Source organism: Lepisosteus platostomus, chromosome 27 (assembly GCF_059453375.1).
Source record: "Lepisosteus platostomus isolate fLepPlt1 chromosome 27, fLepPlt1.hap1, whole genome shotgun sequence".
Classification (NCBI taxonomy): domain Eukaryota; kingdom Metazoa; phylum Chordata; class Actinopteri; order Semionotiformes; family Lepisosteidae; genus Lepisosteus; species Lepisosteus platostomus.
This window is the reverse complement of record NC_142637.1, coordinates 6082483-6103357: the sequence shown is the minus strand read 5'-3', so window position 1 is coordinate 6103357 and position 20875 is coordinate 6082483. Positions and strand designations below refer to the sequence as shown.

The 20875-nt window shown below is 43.2% G+C and overlaps 1 protein-coding gene across 1 annotated transcript; it reads left to right on the top strand.

Annotated features, from left to right (window-relative positions):
• The first annotated feature begins 880 nt into the window (after positions 1–880).
• Positions 881–19578, top strand: LOC148639152 (solute carrier family 71 member 1-like). The gene is made up of 12 exons (XM_088621704.1): positions 881–1109; positions 5603–5698; positions 8417–8479; positions 9205–9332; positions 9860–9974; positions 10518–10736; positions 11511–11624; positions 12742–12813; positions 13278–13390; positions 13763–13860; positions 14935–15101; positions 15515–19578. The coding sequence occupies exons 1-12, from the start codon at positions 1026–1028 to the stop codon at positions 15725–15727; spliced, it is 1482 nt and encodes a 493-aa protein (XP_088477830.1). The 5' UTR covers positions 881–1025; the 3' UTR covers positions 15728–19578.
• Positions 19579–20875: the final 1297 nt, after the last annotated feature.

Sequence of the window (20875 nt, the reverse complement as noted above, 5' to 3'; positions counted from 1 at the left end):
AAAAAAAAATAGTATCTTGCAAAGACCTGACCCTAACCCCCCCCCCCCCCCCCCCCACTGAAAATAGCAGTGCATTAAAATGCTTTCACCCAAGAGGCAATGTATTAACTATAAGACGTTCTGTTTTCGGCAGTACTGCAGGAACTTTGCCTACTTCATTTTAATCATTTCACACATGCCCAGTCACCTGTGTGTTTAAGTTAAAAATTAGTTCAAAGTCGTCTGTATCTGTCACAGATAGATTAATACTTAACGTGAGGGGGAAAGTGATCGTACCACACGTTTACTCTCCTCATCAGTCTCGGCTTAATGAAAAAGCCGTGCAGTGCAGTCTGCACCCATCTGAGCATGACCGTCCACACACCACAGGAACCCGAGCCCCGGAGGTGGGAAACATGACGTCACCTAAGCGGAAGTAGGTCCCAGCCTACTACGTGAAACACAATGTGATTTCTTTTTGAAAACTATTATAAAGCCACTTAGAAATGCACTTCAATTCGGAGATTGCAAACCACTTTCAAAATTTACAATTGATCCCATACCTGTTTCTATTTACTATCCGTGTTTGGCACACCATTATAATTATAACTAGAAATTAAATTTCACTAGGTGTGCACCAGATTTCTACCCTTATATCCTCTAATACCCTTTACTTTATTTCCGCCGCTCTTACCTGGATGTCAGGTGCCCAGTGCGATAGGGGGGGGTTACCATTACTAAGATGGCGGACACAAACTTCATTACCATGAAATGATCTGATGATTTCGACCAATGAGCGTGAGAACTACAACTTGACGAACACATCTCTTCGCAAATCGAGGGCGGAGCGTGCTCCCCTTGCCCGCCGCCTCAGCCAATCGGGCCCTCGCGTCGTGCGGGAGGAGGCGGGATTAAACGTTGTTCAGGAAGATGGGGCTAAGTGAGCTGGATGGTTAGGGATTCATTTAAATTATTTTACGTTTTGGGGGGGACTCTTAAAATATATATGATCCTTTTCTGCGCCCAAGAATGGATGCGAGTTAACCATGACGGGGGAGAAAAAGAAGAAAAAGCGACTGAACCGCAGTATTCTGCTGGCTAAGAAAATTATTATAAAAGATGGAGGCAGTGTGAGTTAAATATTTATTTCGTTATGGGTTTAGCTGTAAAACTGCAATTCTGGTCTGTGCTATCTGTTCAAAAGTACACCCTCTGTAACGTCGCGGAGGGCTTACAATTGTTTTCAACCCTGCAGCACTGTTGTGAAGGATCCAAGTCTACATAGAAACGTTTCCTTGCCAATAGACAGCCATTGGTAACGTACTCTTGGCTTCGTAAAATGTATAAAGTGGGTGCTGTGGGTCTTTGACGTTTTCAAGTTTGATGGCAAGAGTTTAAAACATCGGTTTGCAAGGAGTGGTGGCCCACATCAAATTGTTGACATGGTACATTTGGGCATTTTGCATGCTGTCATTTGTTCACGACGTGTCCGCTCTGCTACAGTATTTCGTTTATAAAAGGTTGTTTTGCTCATGTTAACATCTGTAGCTCATTAAAACATAAACCACACGCATTTACTTTCCAGGCTTCTGACGCTCGCTGACATAGGGTCCCGAAACGAGAGTTTTGCAAACTGCATGTTTGCCTTGGCTACCTGTTTCTCTTTTCAAATGTCATTTTTTTAAAAAAAAAAGGAAATACGTAAGGTAAAGGACTTTTACCCCGCTCTTGCTCCATATCAGCAAGGCCCGCCGGCTTATGCACGGAACTACGCTTGGTGAGGTTACGTCACGGACTGACTTGATCATTTCTGTTTTGTATTTTTCGCAACTGTAATTAATAATGATTTTATATGCCAGGAAGACGGCCCGTCTCCCTGGCTTGTATGTGTGTAGGAGGGCGGGGGGCTTGTTTACTTTCAGTAAAGTCCATAGGCGTGTTCTCCAGCGGATTGGGCAGTGTTGTCTCCTGAATTCTTAATTTCGTTTCCCCAGCCAGTTTCAGTTTAAACCCAAGGATGGTCGCTCATCAATTAGGTGTTTTTTTTTTCCTGCAACGACTCAAACAGATCTATAAAGTTGCTTGATACAGTGACATCGCGTTGGTGAAAAATAAACTGTCACTATACGATTTAATTGAGATGGTTGCTTTAAAATCGCATTTCTATGTTGTGATGCTTCGCGTTAGATACGAAGTAGTACTTTTTAACGTCTTATCTTAAAGCATTCAGGGTAAGCTTGTGGGTCAGCTGTAATTTCCCTGTTTTCACTAGACTTTTCTTGCAAAACAAATATCTTGTTCCAAAGAAGAGAACGGGTCAAATAAAATCGCTGAAAAACCAATTCAAAATATTTTTGTGATTCAGGTTTCATCGTAAGTTTGTGCAAGGTCAGAACAAGAAGGAGAAATACATTTATAATCATTTTCCAGACGGAAGAACTGGGGGAATCCAAAGGTTTCTCTTTTTTTAAACCCGAAGCAGAGATGCGTGCTCCTGGCGACCTCTAATTGTATTAGATTCAGATTTAATATATAACGCTAATTCAAGAGAATAACACACATTACAGGAAACGTGAGCTGGTATCCAACAGACAGAACAGCCTGAGTCCTAATAAGGATAGCATCCCATTGATCTTCCTCCTTTTACAGTTCGGGAAATTCGTTGTAGATCATGTTTTATGTCTTTTATTGAATATGCTTCATCCTTTACACCGGTTTGGGCATCTGAACCTGAGGAGTAAAACCAAGCTGGAGAGTGTTGTCGGATTGTGTCAGGAATTCACTGGGGCAGGCTGATATTTTGGCCTTATCCCACATCTACCAATCATGGGTTTTGCATAAAGCGTATTCCATGTAGAGGATCCTTCAATCCCTTTGTTTAGTGAATCCCAATCACTCCCCTCAGAACGCAGATCCAGATTTCCCAATCTAAAAACAAACAGCCTTAAGTTCTCGTTTATCCCTGAGGCCATCACCCTGCTCAAACAGATGATTCCCTGTATGTGTATTGTTTATTTGTTGTGTGTTTTTCTTCATACTGTCTGCTGCTGTGAAAACAAACCGCCCCGGAGATGATAAAGACTCTTCTCTGCTGGTATACCTTCTTACATAAAAGATTCCTTGATTGGCAGCGTTGCAGAAGAAATGCAGTTCTCTGAGCCAACCTGTTTGTGGAAGTACTCTACTGATTTGTGAAACAGGAAGCGCTCATGGGAAGCCCTGTGCAGAATAGGTGGAAGTGAGAGATTGTTCCTGTATTGAAACGCAGAGCTGCACCAAGGCGAAGCACAGAGCTGGAAAGCCAGTTGTTTTTGACCCAGCTCTCGTATAGATAGATGTTCTAGGAGAGGGCAGTCTAATCCGGTACATTTTATAACTTTCTTTTAAAATACCCTCACTTTAAGAGCTCCCCCCAGAATGGTGAAGCGGTAATAGTACTTTGTAATTTTATTGACAGTAGCATCTTTCAGGGGGGGATCCCTGGTTATTCATGCAGGTTATTCCTGCTTTTTTCTGCTAAATAACAAAAGCAATAAATGAACACCAGTGAGTGAGGACCCTCTCTGAATAACATTGCCTGACTTCACAGTAACATGTTGCAACGGGCTTCTTAAGCTCTTATAGATGCCCTTCAGTTTGTTTTACCTGAAAGCTTCCCTGTACTTTAATGGGTTAAACCCTAGTGTGCTTCTATCAGTTGAATCATTCTTATTTGTCTGCAGTGTGTTAAGATAGTCTCCTGTTTGTTTATTGAGTTAAGAAAGATAAGGGTTAGGTCTGTTGTGTCCTGTCATAATCTTAATTAGTGCTTTCACTGGTTGCTTCCCACTGAAAATATTCCAGCAGACTATTTGAAATAAGTAAAATAAAAACACTGGATAGACTCTCACTGAAGAGCCTTCATTTGCTTTTGTAGTCTAAGGTTAATCACTGGAATGTTTGCTCATCACAAGCGTATGTATTGACTTTAGGGATGCCAGAGTCCTTTTTTTAATGCAGTCCTCTGACCTGATCTTTGCCAATAAATGGATGGAGAATGGCAGACCAACAGGCATGTAAATGGAAGGACTTAAAAACCAATTACCAGCAGGATGTCTCTGTGCATGGCTTGCAAGGAAGTGGTTATCTGGCTTTGCTCTTTGGAATCAATTTAATTGAGCTGATGTGCGCTTATTCACTTGCCTCCCCATTATCAGCAGTTTAAAGTTTTGCCACTCTGGCACAGCACACTGATGTATCATCTTGGCCTAATTGTTGAATGCACATTGCCAGTTTGTCTTGTCACAAAAGTGCATTTTCCGGCCTTGTAAGCCCTTTTATTGTGGCACATGGTAGTTTGACTTTTTTCTTTCAATCCGTCTGGTCAGCTATTTATCTCCCCTTTTGTTTCCATATTTCAAATTCCGTTTTCATCACCAGCCAGACTTACTGTATCTAAGAAATATTTCCTATACTTTTTTTTTAAAACTGAAGTGTTAAAAGAGTTGTTTGCATTCCACGATGCCTCCAATCAAGTAATCGCTGTTTTGAGACAAGATCCTGGAAGAATAATTGAGGCATTTTAAATTGTTCAGCTGATCGGTAGTAATTCTCTGAGCAAAAGCAGGTGTTGGTGATAGATTTGCGAAAAAAGCCATTTTCTCCCAGCAGTTAAGCACATGGTTCCTGTAACTAACCTGTAATCACGCCACTGTACAAATAAACCGTTCAAATCACACACTGTTCTCGGACAGAGCAGAGTGTACAGTTGCTTAGCTTGTGTGGCGTTTTACAAAACAGCCCTTCTATTGTCATGAAAGAGTCCAGAGAAGAAGCTTGTCCTATTTCCAGCCGCTGTGTAGTGTGAAGAATCAATATCATTGGCATCATTTGTAATTCCGCATTTGGTGGTGGATATTTTTTTCCACCCTGCTCCAGTGGGATGTTGCTTTTCAAATGGAGCACAGAAGCTGCAGATTCAGTCTTGGGGTGGATAACCCGCAGACAATGTGTCACATTTGTCCCGAAACATTCTGGCTGGAATGCTTTTGATTTGATTTTGATTAGCTGGCACTGTAGCTGCAGTTGCGGACAGTGGCTTGATTTACTCAGTGGACCCACATAGCTGGTTGTCCACGCTTAGCAAAGGTGTTATTGTGAAACATTTCTGCGTCAGTTTTCATCATTATTCCCAGAAATGATCCATGTGCATGGCAAGCCTCACAGATGATTAACAGTGATTCAGAATGTTGTTTTTTTTTTTCTTGCCGGTGGAGTTTGTACCAAACAATAAAATGTCTTGTGAAAGGTCCTTCATTAAGCCATTGATCTAAAAAATGGCCAACTAACCAAACACAAGACAAGTAAGCAGTTTGAGTGGGAAGGGGAGGGCAACTGGTGTGTTAAGGGAAAAATAAGTAAAATGGAAATCACTCTTGATGTTGAATATTGAAAAATATTTAGAACTATTTTGTTTCAAGAGCTGTCGCTCAACAAACCTTCATATCTGTACCACGGCTGTGTTGTAAATGCATGCCTGAGCAACATCCTAGTGGATGTACCAGGTACACAACTATTGTCACATTGTGTTTTGTCTTGCCCTTACCTTTGTAAAGTAATGCTGTTTCTTTTCTTTTTTTTACAGCCCCAAGGGATAGGGGAGCCCAGCGTCTACCATGCAGTGGTGGTCATTTTCCTTGAGTTTTTTGCCTGGGGTTTGCTTACTACCCCAATGCTCACTGTAAGTGGTCCTATCTCTCATGCTGATTTTGTGTGTTACTCCTCCATCCAACGCCCACCCTGCTTCAACAAGAACATGACTTGACAGAATGATGCCCTAACATACTTGATTGACATATAAACAGAAATAGGAAGATGACAAGTCCGGTATTCGCGCTCGTAGGGTTTGTGGGTGACAGAGTTTGTTGTATGGCTTTGGCCATCTCAGTGTTGCACCGGTCCTCTTAACCTTAGAGTGCAGTGACACACTTGTTAAAACATAGCTGTGTGTTACCAAAGCGTTAAGCATAAAAGCCTCTGTTTTTAATCTGCCTACTGTCTTTTCTTATTAAAGCCAGTGTAGGAGAGCACTCCTACCTGTTGCTTTCGTTTTCCAGTAGAGTGCAGCTCTAGATGATGTGAATCAGGCTTGATGTTGTTGCTGAGCAAATTCTCGGCTTCAGTCAGCACAGATTGCTTGGAGATTCTAATTAAACACAACTTTGTGCGCTTGGCTTCTCCAAACACTTTAGATGTAAGAATAATCCAGTAGTCTTTTGACTTGCAAAAGAGGCCATTATGTTACACTCCTCTTTATCTTTCCTTGAGGGTGCGCTACAGGCTGCCATAGGTCATATTATACAGGAAGTGCAGTGAAGAATAAAGCAGTACATTTTGTTGTTGCATTATTTATTGATAATTAATGCTTCTGCATGGGCTGAATGTTAATGCAGTTACCATTGCAAGGCTGTCTAGATGCTGAATGTGCCTTGGCTGTTGCTCATTATTTTCTGTGATGAGGGAGAAATGATTGCATGCAGTTCTATCAAAACAATCTTGAGTTATGATCGGCTGCTTGTGTTACTCCCTACTTCATTAGCGGGCAACGCACAAAAGCTTTGATGACTGTACAATTAAAAAAAAAGAATAAAGGCAACCTTGCTGGCAATTTGTCAGCGCACAGATTTACAAAACGTTCTCTTGTCCTGAATATCAAGCAGTTGGGCATATACCCTCTCCGACTGGGGCGGGCATTGTTGGCTCTTCCAATACTTGAATTACAGAATCTATTTTTGATTGCTTAATTGAAAATCACTTATGTAATTGAGGATCTGAGGGAACAATGGTTTGGATCCAGTTAGAGGTGTTGCTGAAAACGTACATATATTTCGGTATTCAAAAGGGTGAGCCCTGAATCCTTATGGTTAGTGATTCAAATCACTTATCAACCATAGCATTAAGCACCTGCTGCTTTCATTCTGTTAATTTTACATGAAAAAAAATAATTTGATGGATTGTTGTTTTATCTCGGATTTAAATGTAGTTTTTAAAAAAAGTCAAGGCAACCAAAATGTTTCCTTTTTTATAAACTATCCAGGGTTAATTGCAGGCCTTAGTACAATTTTTCAGCTTGCTTCTCTTTCATCTGTTGGTGTGTAGGTTTTGTGTTAATGGTTTATACAGAGTTTAAGCACCCTGTGTTTTTTGATGGGTCTGTTAGTCATCTGAACCTGTAGCCAAAGATCTCTATAACAACATGCTCTGTATTAAGGTTATCTGGTTTTGTACTTGTAGCTTCAGCAGTAACAACAAGAAAGCCAGTATTTGTTCGCTGCATCTAAAATAAATTTAAAATCCTGCATCTGAGGCTCAGAAATATCCATGTCCAAGCAGTGGAGACTGGGGATGATGGCGCGTTCATTGATCTAAGTTTTTTTCCAAGCCACTGTGAGCCTTGTAGCAGTTCTTTTACTACATAAAATGGGCGTTTTCATCTGAGTGTTATTCATACTGCTATGGACAATATTTCACCCTTTTAGACAAGCAATTTCAATGTTTTAAACATCCATAATTGCAGTTTCTTCCCTTCTGAATCAGTCTTAAGGTGAATCTGTTTGTTCACATTCAGCTTTGGGCAGCTTCTTTTGATGCTGAGGCTCCAAATCCCCAACCAGAGGCTGCTGGTGTGCAAGTGAACAATTGCACTGTAGGTATCTTAAGGCACTGTCGAAAGCCACAGTGTGTTCCCGTGGCTGGTAAGATGTTCTGGAGTGCTGCAGGCTGTCAGTAGTAACCCAGAGAACTCAGGTGGCTGTCTTCCTCATCTTTCACTCTGGAACCTTTTGAGCGAGTTGGACCAGAAAGCGTTGAGATCTGTATCGTTCGGTCTCCGAGGAGTCTTCACACCACCGTCACTCTGCAGGCCTTTCTGACCTGATTAGAAAAGGCAGCCTCCTCGGAAGCTCACTCTAATTTTTCAGCCTCATTTTGAATTAATCCGTGCTGGCTAAAAATAACCCGGGGCTCCAAGTGCCCATCTCCGAAACAGGTTTCATTTCCTCGCTGCAGTCGTGCGTCTTTTCTGTATTGTTTTTGTGAATTGCTCGATCCCAGGTTAATAGCGCTCCTTGTCAGAGGTTCATTGTGTGTGAACTGTTCCATAACACTTGCGCATTCACTCAGCCCTAAAACAATGATTCTTTCAGAGCAGATCTGTGTTTTGTTCTCCTCAGAGCAGTTGCAAACAACAGGCACATGAATCACTTACCCTTGGGAAAAAAAACCCAGCTGAAACACAAAGTTTGTATTCCAGAGTCAATGCACTTCTAAAGTAAATTAGACTGTTTACCTAGTTCATGGCAACCAACACTAATAACTCACATTTTTATTTGTCAGTGAGCTGCTACACTGCAGTGGGTTCTGAAAGCTAACTGCTGTTTGCTTGTGTCAATTTGCACAGGTTTTACATCAGACCTTCCCACAGCACACCTTCCTGATGAACGGCCTTATTCATGGTGTCAAGGTGAGATAAGACTATTCCGATAAGGCACACAGAAACTGTTTGCATGATCAGCAGTGCAATGTGCATTTGAGAATAAAATCATCAGGCATGCCTTTTAGTGACATAGCTAGTGGTAGGCTCTGTCAGGTATTTGTCAATAGGTTTGTATTTTGCTTTGACAACCATGTTTTGTTAGGTCTGTGAAAGAAGTCAAAACCCTTTGATTTATTTATAAATCCAATAATGACCTCATGATTTTGAAATTCCCCACACATTTTTACCTTTTGAACAGCAGTTAAAGGGTTTTATATTTTATATCATTAAAGTGAAGCATTGGTTTGAGGTGCGTTTTTCTGTGAAACGTCTAATACCTGTGCAAATGCTAAAGTGTGGCACGCATCGGTCACAAGGGAATAGTCTACCACCTTGCTTTTTCCTGTTACGTTTGTACATTAATGTGTAAAGTGTCTTAAATTAATAAGCCGCTGGGGCAGTTGGTTAAAGAATAAGATAGCGTTTGGTGTGGGTTTGCAAAGTTCATTGTTTGGGCTGCACAGTGAAAGGGAAGAACTTTTTCCAGTTGGGACGTTTGAATGTCAACCTGGTGAGTTGCGATTCCAGTTCTGACACCATTATTGACAGAATTCGCTCCTTTTAAATCCCCGATTATTTGGGGGTGGCTGGTAGGACAGGACACACTTTGCTAGGCCCCATTGACCCCCCCGGTTGCCTGTGCTGTCTTCCAGGGCCTCCTGTCCTTCTTGAGCGCCCCTCTGATAGGCGCCCTGTCGGACGTCTGGGGCCGGAAGTCTTTCCTGCTGCTGACGGTCTTCTTCACCTGCGCCCCCATCCCCCTGATGAGGATCAGCCCCTGGTGAGGCTCCTGCTTCCCCCCAACCCCCCCCCCGGTTGCTGCGTTTCAGAAGCCTGTGGATCTGTCAGCTTGCGTCATTTAGGAAACAAGACTAATGAGCTTTAGATGATTCGGCGTCGGAGAGGAATGCAAACCAGCATGCAGTTACGTTAAATCTGGAAGTAGTATTACAACAAAACAAACTGCTGGTTTCTTAGTTTCACCTTAGTTAACATTTTGTTACTAGTCTTTTCAGGTCTGACTTTCCCATAAACTTCTTGTCAAGCAGTACCCATTGTGCAAATGTCGTTTGCATACACGGTTTAGATACTGGTTGATCACATCACACATTCAAAGAGGGTAAATGGTCCCGGTTTGTTTTTATTTTCATCCGTCTTCAATAAGAAGCACTATGTCTCAGTTTTAACTTGCCCCAGGAGATACTCCCATGCCTGGGAGTTGAGATGGCCGTATGCACTCATTACCGTTTTACGTTTGCTCGGATACACATGCCTCCCGTAAGCTCCTCCCTGTCTTCCCCGCTGCAGGTGGTATTTCGCAGTCATCTCCATGTCTGGCGTTTTTGCCGTCACCTTCTCCGTGATTTTCGCCTACGTCGCAGACATCACTCAGGAGCACGAGAGAAGCACCGCTTACGGCCTGGTGAGCAATGCTGGGGGATTTCTCGGATTACAGCTGCACTGCTGCAAAAAAACAGCCACGGCCCACAGCACAATCTGTACGTCGCCGCCCTGTGGAATGACGCAATGTGGACAAGGCGAGCCATGCAAACTGAGTACTGATAAAAGGAGACTTGAATTTAATCTTTTTATGCATCTCTACATAGATATAGATGCTTATAGGAAGACGCATGGTTGAGTCTAATAAATTGAATATAGGATATTTCAGGTAACCGTCTACAGCAAGAAGTGCCGTATTTTGTGGTTTAGAAAACAGTTAATGCATGCCACTGACCTCACTCAGCTCTGATCCAATTCTGTTCTCTAAAGGAGGAGTCAGACAGGGGGAGAATCAGAGGCCTGAGTCAGGGAGGCTAGTGTGGTTATTATTAGGAACCAGGCATGAAGTGCGCTGTGCGTAACGTCTGAGATGTGTTTTCGAAGAGAGCCTGGGTGAGGCGATGAGGGCTGAGGTGTCCCGCGGGCGCTGAGTGACTCTTGTTTTGCTTTTGCGGGCTGCGGTCAGGTGTCCGCCACCTTCGCCGCCAGCCTGGTGACGAGTCCGGCGATCGGGGCCTACCTGTCGCAGGCCTACGGGGACACGCTGGTGGTCATCCTGGCCACGGCCATCGCCCTGCTGGACATCTGCTTCATCCTGGTGGCGGTGCCGGAGTCGCTGCCGGAGAAGATGCGCCCCGCCTCCTGGGGTGCCCCCATCTCCTGGGAGCAGGCAGACCCCTTTGCTGTGAGTGTCAATGGTCCTGATTTTCTTCGGTCCTTGAGCTTGTAGTAACATCTGAGCTTTGTAACCTGTGATTGGACTGCAGGACTTTGGCAGTGATTTACAGAGTGCTGTCAATTTATTTTCCTGCATTTTAATAGACTGAGACACTTTAGGCTCTCAAACAGACTGAAGAGAAAAGTATAAAATCTCATCAATTTCTGCTGTTTTTGCTATTTGGCTTGTATAATCTTTAAGGATCCAAAACAGAAAGAGTGTGCAGTTCAGGTGGCAATTGTGCAGACCGTATAGCATTTTGAGCAAATGCTTAAGGTTTAGTACCATGGAAATGTTTGGAACGGTAATTTTACTGTATGTAAGAGGCACTACAGTGAGAATGAAACAAATCTTGTTTATAGCTATATTGAACAAGTGCTTCACACGCCCCCCCTTTTAAGTCAGTTAGATCAGCAGTGTAATTTTGCCTGTTTGCGCTGTAAAGCAAATTGTTTTACAAAAACAGTTTAGTATATTGTACACCTTTAGCATCTGTTCCAATGACTCTGCAATTGCAATTGAAAAATGACATTAAAAACTGCCAGTAAGACCTAAGAAAATGAAAGAACCCTGGTTTTCTGTAGAAAACCTACCTAGTTTAGTTGTAAGCGGTCCAGAACATAAAGATGTGACATCAAATGAGAGAAGGTTCATCTGGCCCTTTATTTGTAGTTAGTAGCTAACAGACCCAAGAATCTCATCCAGTGCTTTCTTTTTCCCCTACATTTTTTTTCTCTACAGTCTCTTCGCAAGGTTGGTCAGGACTCGACAGTCCTTCTCATCTGCATCACTGTTTTTCTCTCCTACCTCCCAGAGGCAGGGCAATATTCCAGCTTCTTCCTATACCTGAGACAGGTAACGTTCATGTTTCCCAGGCTGCATTTTACCTATGCATCTTCCTTCCTCGTGGACGCTTGCAGAGGTCAAAGCATTTTGTTTGGCCTAGTCTAGTAAAACGAGAGTTTAGATACTAATGCTCAGATTATCCTCTGGGCCACAAGTGAGTTATTCCGAGGCTCTATGGCAGGAATTAAAAAAAATGAGTGCAAAGCTTTTTTTAGAGGTGTGTTTAAGGACTCATCATCAACTGGATTGTGTAATTAAAGCCAGAATCGTTCTTCATTATAATCCTGTGCATGTCTAGGTAGTAATCAACAGCACAGGGTATATCAAAGTCTTTTTCTTTGTAATAAGTCAATTCTTAGGTATGTGAGGTTCTGGCATGTCTTTGGAATAGCTAGTCCAGCACTGTCAGCCCTTCCAGATGACAAAGCAGTGATCACAGTAGGCCAGCTGTAATTGAGGTTTTCATTGTGGCTTCACAGTGTTGCCCTTGAGGCAGGATTAGATATTGGGCATCGGTTTTGTTAACTGCAGTGAACAGACTGCACAAGAAAACCAGGTGTCGCCCAGGGCATGTTAATAACCACTTTGCAATAATGGCTATCTGCAGATTTTAATTTCATTCCGGTGCATTCAGAAAGCTTCACATATTCCATTATAGCCCTGCCAAGGAGTGGAAGACTTGCATCTTCATGTTACATTAAGAGCACTCTCCTCAAGATCGTAGTGACAACATTTAGTGAAGCCTACACTTCTTTCAGTTATACAAAGCTGCCACGCTACCGAGCTGCCGTTGTCTCTGTCTCGTCTAGCTAAAATCTCATTAACAGAACAAAAACGAATGGCAGCAGACATGCATGGTGTAGGAGACCGTAAATTTGTTCAAGATATATTTTAATGTTAAACTGAAAGTGCTGTCTTTCTCATTCCAATCTTTCACATTGTCCTGTTCAAGTAATAGGCCAAGAAATGCTCAATTGTTTGCAAATATCTTTTTTTCTGGTAGCCATATAGGATTATTTTTTTAATTTTTAAAAAGGACTGTTTTGACTTTGGTTCTGTGCTGATATGGTTTTGTAGTGCAGGGCTTCTTCAGAAACACATCTGTTCTGTGACCTTTCACTTCCAGGTTATCGGCTTCACGTCTGAGACTGTGGCAGCGTTCATAGCTGTGGTTGGGATTCTCTCCATTTTAGCCCAGGTATTTGACCCTCAGATGTGACTGTTTCATGGGTCTCAAAGTCCATCCTGGTTTTCAAGAGCTTAGATTGTAAATACAATTTCATTGGAGCTGATGAGGAGTGGAAATATTCTAAAACCTCTGTTTTAAAATGTTTTGTTTTCTAATATATAAAAGGAGAGCCACAGTATATGGGCACTGGCTATGTCACACTCAAATAGTGTCAATTCCTTCCTAACAAAAAGTGGAAAAAAGTGTTTTTTCTAATGCAGATTAAAGTGCATTTTCACATAAGCTATGCAGTATTGTCTCATAATAATTTTCTTGCTGGCAACAATGCGCTTCCATAGTTACCAGAGCTAAATAAAATTAATTTTATGATTAGTGCATTTCTGGCTTTATAGGCACTAAAATATGGAGCCAGTACACTATAGGTTTACCTTAGAAGCTGTGACGTGTTTACCCACTGCTTTTCTTTCCCCAAGACGGTAGTTTTGGGAATCCTGATGAGATCCATAGGAAACAAGAACACCATCCTGCTCGGACTGGGGTTCCAGATCCTCCAGTTAGCCTGGTATGGGTTTGGATCACAGCCTTGGTAAGTGTCGTATCTCCAGATGTTCAACCTCTGTGTCAGAAACGTCACTTCAGGATCCTGGTGAAGCTTGCTCCGAGCTCTGACACAGGGTTTCACGAATGTTCTGTTACATTAGGTGTTTTAATCGTCACGTGTGGCAAAAAAAAAAAGTGAAACTGCTTATTGCTATCCCAAAGTCTTGTGAGCCTAAGGGGCAGGCTCTCATTGTAGATATTTCACTTACAAAATCCAGAAAGAATGAATTCTGTTTAAATGGAAGGCTCTGCAAGTAATATTCAGAAATGCAACGTTAAAAGCAATAGCTCACTGGACTGTAGAGGGGAGACCGTGATGCCGTGATGAGCAAGGGTTTGTGTTTCTGTCTCGGCGCAGGATGATGTGGGCAGCTGGGGCAGTAGCAGCCATGTCCAGCATTACTTTCCCTGCCATCAGCGCCATCGTTTCCCGGAACGCTGACCCGGACCAGCAGGGTAAGAGCCAGTCTCGGCCACGCGGCACTGCGCGACCTCCTGGGATCCCAGACGTGGCAAAATTCCAGTATTATCCGTCTAATAAGGATTGCGATCTTGAGATCTCTGACACTATCGCGTCTTTGCAGCCTCACGTATTTGAACAGACTCGGGATAAGCCCAGGTGCTGTTGCTGGAGGACGTAAAGGATTTGCAAAAGAAAATCGTCCCTGTACTCATTATTACAGAGCACCTGCGATATGAAAGCAACACATTGATCTCCTAAAGTGCATGTTCAGATGAAAAACCAGACACAAAAGTTTTAGGTTTTTCTTAAACTTCGTACTGGAAGAAAAATAAGACATTTTAAGTTTGGATTTTTAGACATTTAGTGCCTTTGACACGGATACTAATTGAATCAGAAAAATCACTTTGAAATGAGTATCCTATAATACTTATTTGAAGCACATTTAAAAGAGGTATGGTTCTCTTGATCTTAACATATTACATAGTTGGGGGGAGGGAGGAATGCAGGAGATAAAGAGCTAAATGAAAATAGTTTCGTACAAGCCTATGACTTTTCACAGAGAGAACGAAGGGGTGTCTTGAGACCCAGAGCAACAGCAAAGACAGGCCTTCCTGGGTGTCACAACTGTGGCCAGAGGAGATCAGAGGTCAGGTCAGAGAAGCTGGAAGATGACCACAAATGGGCCTCATTCCCTTACCCAGCTTACAGCTTTAGCAAGAATTCAGATAAACAAGAAATGTCTGTAGGCTGCAGAAATCGTGTACTCAGTAGCTGTCTTGCTGCAGTAGCTCCAGCTTATTGTAAAACGTTCAGCTTTGGAGGCAGTTTGCTGGGCAGTAATCTCTTCAATTGAAGTGAGTGAAAGACGGATAAGATGCCTGCAAAACAGCGACAGTGAATAAAGGAAGGAGTTATCTTCCCTGCAGCAGAGGGGCAAGGCTTCCTGTAGTCAATCTGATATGTGGCCCAGTTCTGAGGATTTCTTGCAGTGGAGTGCATGCCTCCTGAGAGTTTTCTGCTGATGTGGAGTATTCAGCCCATCTGTCTGTCCTTCTGTCCGCGTGCAGGTGTGGTCCAGGGCATGATCACTGGCATCAGAGGGCTGTGTAACGGGCTGGGTCCCGCGCTCTATGGGTTCGTCTTCTACCTGTTCCATGTCGAACTTAATGAAATGGACGCTGTGGAGAGTCCGGGCAAAGATGCCAAACCCAACATGGCCAATCCCACGGATGAGGTAAGGACCGCTTTCCGACCGCGCAGGAGGGAGCATGCGTTCAGTCCGAGGGAAGCTTGGTGTTGTCACCACGTTCGGAGTCCAGTGACTTAGGTTTCTGAGCTATTGCACGACTATAAAGACGGGGCCTAATGCTAATCTAAAATCGCAAGAGCTAGAATGGGGTCACAAGATCAGCACGATCTGTAGTTCTGAAAGGCAGGAGTGCACAGGGTTCAGTTAAACTCGGGTTAGACCGCAGTCTGGTTACAAGTGCGTTTTAGTTTGTCACCTTTCTCAGCAGCCAGACTGACACAGCTTCTCAGAGACACAAGATCTGCCAGGGCGGGAACTTCTCAGCTCCTCATTCACAACTGGCTTTGCCTTCATGTTTCTTTTCCTTTCATCCCCCCCCCCGGACCCCTCTCTACCAGAGCGCCATCATCCCGGGCCCGCCCTTCCTCTTCGGAGCGTGCTCCGTCCTGTTGTCCCTGCTGGTGGCCTTGTTCATCCCGGAGCACAGCGGCCTGAACCTGCGAGCTGGCAGCTACAAGAAGCACAGCAACGGCGCCCAGAGCCACTCGCACAGCCCCCAGGCCGGGGGCACAGAGGGCAAGGAGCCTCTCCTGGAGGACAGCAGCGTATAGCCCCGGAGGGACTGCGCTGCCTACCCCCCCTGCCCTCGCCCCGAGCTCCCGAAAGCCTGGCTTTCACAGCTCGGAGGAGGCTGCCAGACACCCTTTTTAAAGCTGGAGACGGAAGGCCGCTCTGAGGACTGGTCGGATCCGGGAAGCTGCTGGATGCAGCCCGCCGCTAGGGGGGCACCGGAGGAAGCTGGCAGAGAGTCGGTGCCCAAGGGGAACGCTGCCCTGCGCTGAAGACGCAGTGTGTGGGGGTGAGGTCTGTGGCCGTGCCCCGCGGGACACGAGGGCCGATCGAGGAGCGTCTTTTATTTTGGCTGGATCATACTTTTAATGAGCTTGTAGATATTTTTTTTTGTTGTTGTCCTTGTTGTTTTTAGAGCTTCATTTCTCCCAAACAGCCAAAACGTTCCCCTATCCAAAGAAACCTAGGGAAGTAACTGACCTTGCACAGTCTAACCTCATCCGTAACTGAGGCTGGGTGGAAACCAACTTGAGACGCTGCTTTGGTGTTTCGTTTAAGACTGGATTGTCCCCAGATGCCACTGCTTATTTTTTAGATTTTAAGGAGGAAATATGTCAGGCTCAACCACTTCACTTAGATGCGTAGGCGCAAATGGAACTTCACCACTGTAATGACGATCAGTCCAAGAGATGACCTCATATTCCTATTGATGAAGAGAGGATTCTAATGCACTTTTTCTTCATGTAGACATCGGTTAATATCATGAGTCATTCAAGTATTCCAACCGTATGTGATTTTAAAAACGAGCTATATAGTTAAGGGTTTTTTATGGGGAAAAAAAAACTCATTGCCACTTTAATGCAGATCCTGTACGCTGGACCAGCTATGGATTTTGCAAAGCAAGCCCTTGCCTATATCCCCAGGTCCTGCTTTTTTTTCCAAATTCTTCCTCTAGGGGGGGTAGTTGTGCTATAATTGTCATAGGGAAAAAATGCCTTTAAAATACTAATATTACATTACCTGAATGAAGAATATGCATTCTGAAATGGGTTAGTAATTTCTAATATTGCTCCCATAGGAGCACATATACATTTCTAGATCCATGATGTTTTGTCCTTCTATATTTGACACCTCTTACAAACTTTGTACAGGTCGACGCTGCTTTAAACCCAAGTCGACCACATTTTCGTAGTCTGAGCTGCTGAAAGTCTTCGCTCTTAAATGTGGTACAAGTACGTGAGCACAGGCTTTATTTTAAAAATATATTGTTCGTTAGCATTCTGACTTAAGTAGAGACACTGCGTGTTTGGTATGTATTTACTGATGCATTAGAGCGACATTAAGCGACGCAGATGTTACATTTTTAATGTGATATATAAATGTTGTAATTGGTATATGATTTAAATTATTAACAGTTTAAAAGTATTTAAAGATTACTATTTTTCCCCAGAAAAGGGTGCTCTGTTTTTCAGGAATATGTCTCGTCTTGGATTTAAAAAAAAAAGATCTAATATACTGTGCACAACAAGTGGAGTGATTTACTATTGTACATCAGAAAAATAGTTTTTTTGTCTTAGAATTCTATAATATTATTCACAAGTGCATTGGAGCAAACAAATCACAAAACGTAAGCTAGGGAAGAGATAATAGTAAATTAAAATAAAGCTATCAGACATTTTTTTTTTTCCATGTTGCATTGTATGAAGAGTTTTACGTGTGTGCCATATTTGTTTCACTCATCTGGTTGCGAAAAGCTCCCGTTTCTGTGTCGGTTTTGAAGTTTTCATCTTTCTCCTTATGGCTGCATTGACCTAGAATGTATTGTTCAGTACAGCCGTTTTGGACTTTGAGGACCGTGATCATTGCTAATTATCAGAATCCGTTTGTGAGCTACTGTTTTTTGGGCTATGGTAGTGGTGTGGCTAGTCTGAGGGGCACCGTTTCTCCAGCAGCTTCTCTGTATAGAGCTCAAGTACAGTCTTTACACAGCTGTTAATGTACGACCAACACCAGCTGATTCTGCGCAGTTTACTATTCCTGATTCTATTAACCGAACCAGTCCTAGCGCCACTTTGCCTGTTTGTTTGAGGTGAGAACCTGGCGGCAATATCTCCTTTCGAGCTCTAGTTCTGCTCTCTGCTCCCCGCAGGATGGATCTCAAGGAATACAAATGGGATTGAATCCCTGATTGAGTTGTAGTGTGGCTCCTTGATTACTGAGATAATCTGAGGCAGGATTTTAAAACTACCTTTAAACGGTTACCAAATGTTTAAACATTACGCTTTGTCTTTATGACCTCACAGAAAAGCAATGAAAATGAATACTCATGGTTATTATGTTTGCAGATACTCATGAAATAGTGACAGGTTTCTGTTTAGATATCATCTACAAGACTTCATTCGCAAGCTGCTCTCCTAAACAAACAGAAGACTGACCAGCTGTTGATCCAGTCTGCTCTGTCAGGAATAACAAAGCTGCTTCTTATGACTGCTTTACTGCATGGCTGTTAAGCACAAATACTCATCTCCACAAAAGTGTAAGGTTTAATATATGCGATTTGCTTTCAGTCTTAGGGTGATTTTTAGGATCCCAGCCTATCTCGGTAGCCCAGTGACCATAGAGTGAGGAGCGCTTCCATATTTCAGGACTTATTTCACTGCTGTTCGCCATCCAGCCTGTTGTGGGCATCTGAGCAGCTGGCTCTTCCTGCATCTTGATGGGTGGATGAACTGACTGCACAATCCTTTCACCCTTTCAATTGGAATATAGGTGGCATATTGTGGATCCCTCATGAAATTAATTCACACACGGTGTTGGGTATTTTATTTAAAAAAGTCCTCTGGAGTTTCATCTAAAGTGCTGCACTTCTGATAGCCAGTAGGATAAGGTTATACTGTTGGGATCGTTAAGTCGTTCTTATTCAAAGTCCCTCAAAAGCTTTGGTTTTGATTTTTGCTATCATTTTGGATTATTAGTTTTTCCAAATTTTAGATTATAGGGCAAGCAACCCCCGTCTCTCCTAGTTTCCGTGCCCCTAAACCTAGTTGTAATCTTAGTTGAACTACTAAAACGCAGAGACATTGTTGTTTCTAAGCTCTATTTAAAGTGGGATACGGCTTAGAATTGTTATAGTTAACTGAAAGATATCAAGGGCCCTTTTAAGTCATTCAGAGACTTCAGTTCCCCTAGGAAGCAGTGGAGATTTAGGGACCTAAGGGCTTAGGTGATGGAGCACTGAAAATAATTTCTGAGTATTTGATTCACAGCTCTCATCTAGCCCGATGAGTAACAGCGGACCCCCAGAGCAGTGGGTCATGTCAATAATCAGTCTCCAGTCTCCATGGCAGAGCACAGCTGTCCAGTGCAGGATGAGCTCAGCTAAGGCTCCTGTGTGGACCCGCGGAGCCTGCAGGGGGCGTAACTGCTCAGATAAGCAGTTTCCTCATTCCAAAGTGGCCGAGTGAGTTACAGTATAAACTGATTATTGAAGTTTCCAAACTTCAAAGAAGGGAAAACTTTAAGCAGGTTATAACCGGGTCTTCAGTTACGCTCTATTTCAATGATAACTAGAAGGCACAGGACCCATAAAGATCAGGAGGGGGCACGAGACTAAAGGAGGTTTTGTTTTCGGGCTGATAGGCGGGGATAGAGAGTGTATCGTGAGAGAGAAGACACTGAGGTGTGCACACTTAAGATGAACAGACCATGGGGCTAGGTGTGCCACCGCCTGGACCGACTCCTCACACTGACCACCCCTGGTGGAATCCACTCCATGGCCCGAGAAAAGACAGAGCCTCTTAATGTGCCTAAAACATATGCGAATACATGTGTACAAATTGTAGATATGAAAAACTAATGTCAAAATTATTTATTAAAGGTGTATTGTACATGATCGATGATTGTTTGTTTTTTTTCCCCCCAAAATACATTAGTAGAATAATCCATTTATACAGTCTAAGATTCTTTTACGTTTTTATTCACGAGCAACAACAGGGATGGATAACATTCATCTTGTTAAGCTGTAATACAACCTCACACGGTCTGTGGTTGAATAGTTTTGGAAATGCTTTTGCTTCTTAGGTATTTAATTGAATTCGCTGGCCCTCATTACTGTCCTCAGCAGGTGAGGGATTAAAGACGCCTCTACAACCTGCGTTGTCCGGAGATGTCCTGATTGTCTTGAGCAGTAAAGGCCCCTGACTTCACTGTTCTGAGCCTAGCTCTTCGCTCTTCCCCCCCCCCCCAGATCCCCCCCCCATTCCCACAAATCTTCAGGAGATTGTTACGGGAGCTGTATCTAAATCTCGTTTCCAAACATCTCGTGACAGTAAGTTGGGTAGACATAAAAGAGAAAGCAATCGGCAATTCCAGATTCTAAATCAGCGCCCCCCCCCCGTCAACCCCCGAGTCTGATCTATTGGTAATTTACACGCAAACATTAAGTGGTTATATCCTTTTATCCCTACCTTTACTGTAAAACCTCAGGTCAGCATCTCGAACTGAAGAAAAAGTCCTATCTCTTGTCTATTTACAGTTAACATTTCCTGTGCATGGTGCAAAAGGGAAACACAGAGTTGTCTTAAAATTTAAGACAATTAACTAAAAAAAATCCCCTGGCAGTGTGATCCTACACTTTCCCCAGAATATGATCCTTTGTCCACACAGTTAGTTGGGGGGAACTCCAACTATAAATTTCTGTTCCTTGACCAGTGCAAGACAAATTTATTTTAAGGTTCTGAGGGGGCATACTGGGTGGAGCAACATTTTCCTTCTGGCCTCAGATAAGCAATAAATTTTCACTATTTCTTATGGCTTAGACTGTACTGTACAAGATAAATGCAAGAACTGTGTCCTTGGCCTGTCATTCTTTAATGAACAACATCGGGAGAGGGATTTATTTTAAATATACTTTGAATATTTTGGAGAACAAAAATGCAATTGAAAGTGCAAGATCACCATGTTCTCCACATTTTAAAGCACCTTGGTGAAACATCCTAGGTGGAACGGCAGCACACTTGTTAGCAATGCTGTGTTTGATTCCTGGGGTGCTGTCTGTGTGGAGTTTGCATGTTCTCCCCAAGTGTCTGAGGGGGTCCTCCAGGTGTTACACAGTCCAAAGACATGCTGGTAGGTTAATTGGCTGCTAGGAAAACTGGCCCCGATGCACTGGCACACTGGCGTCCTGGTGT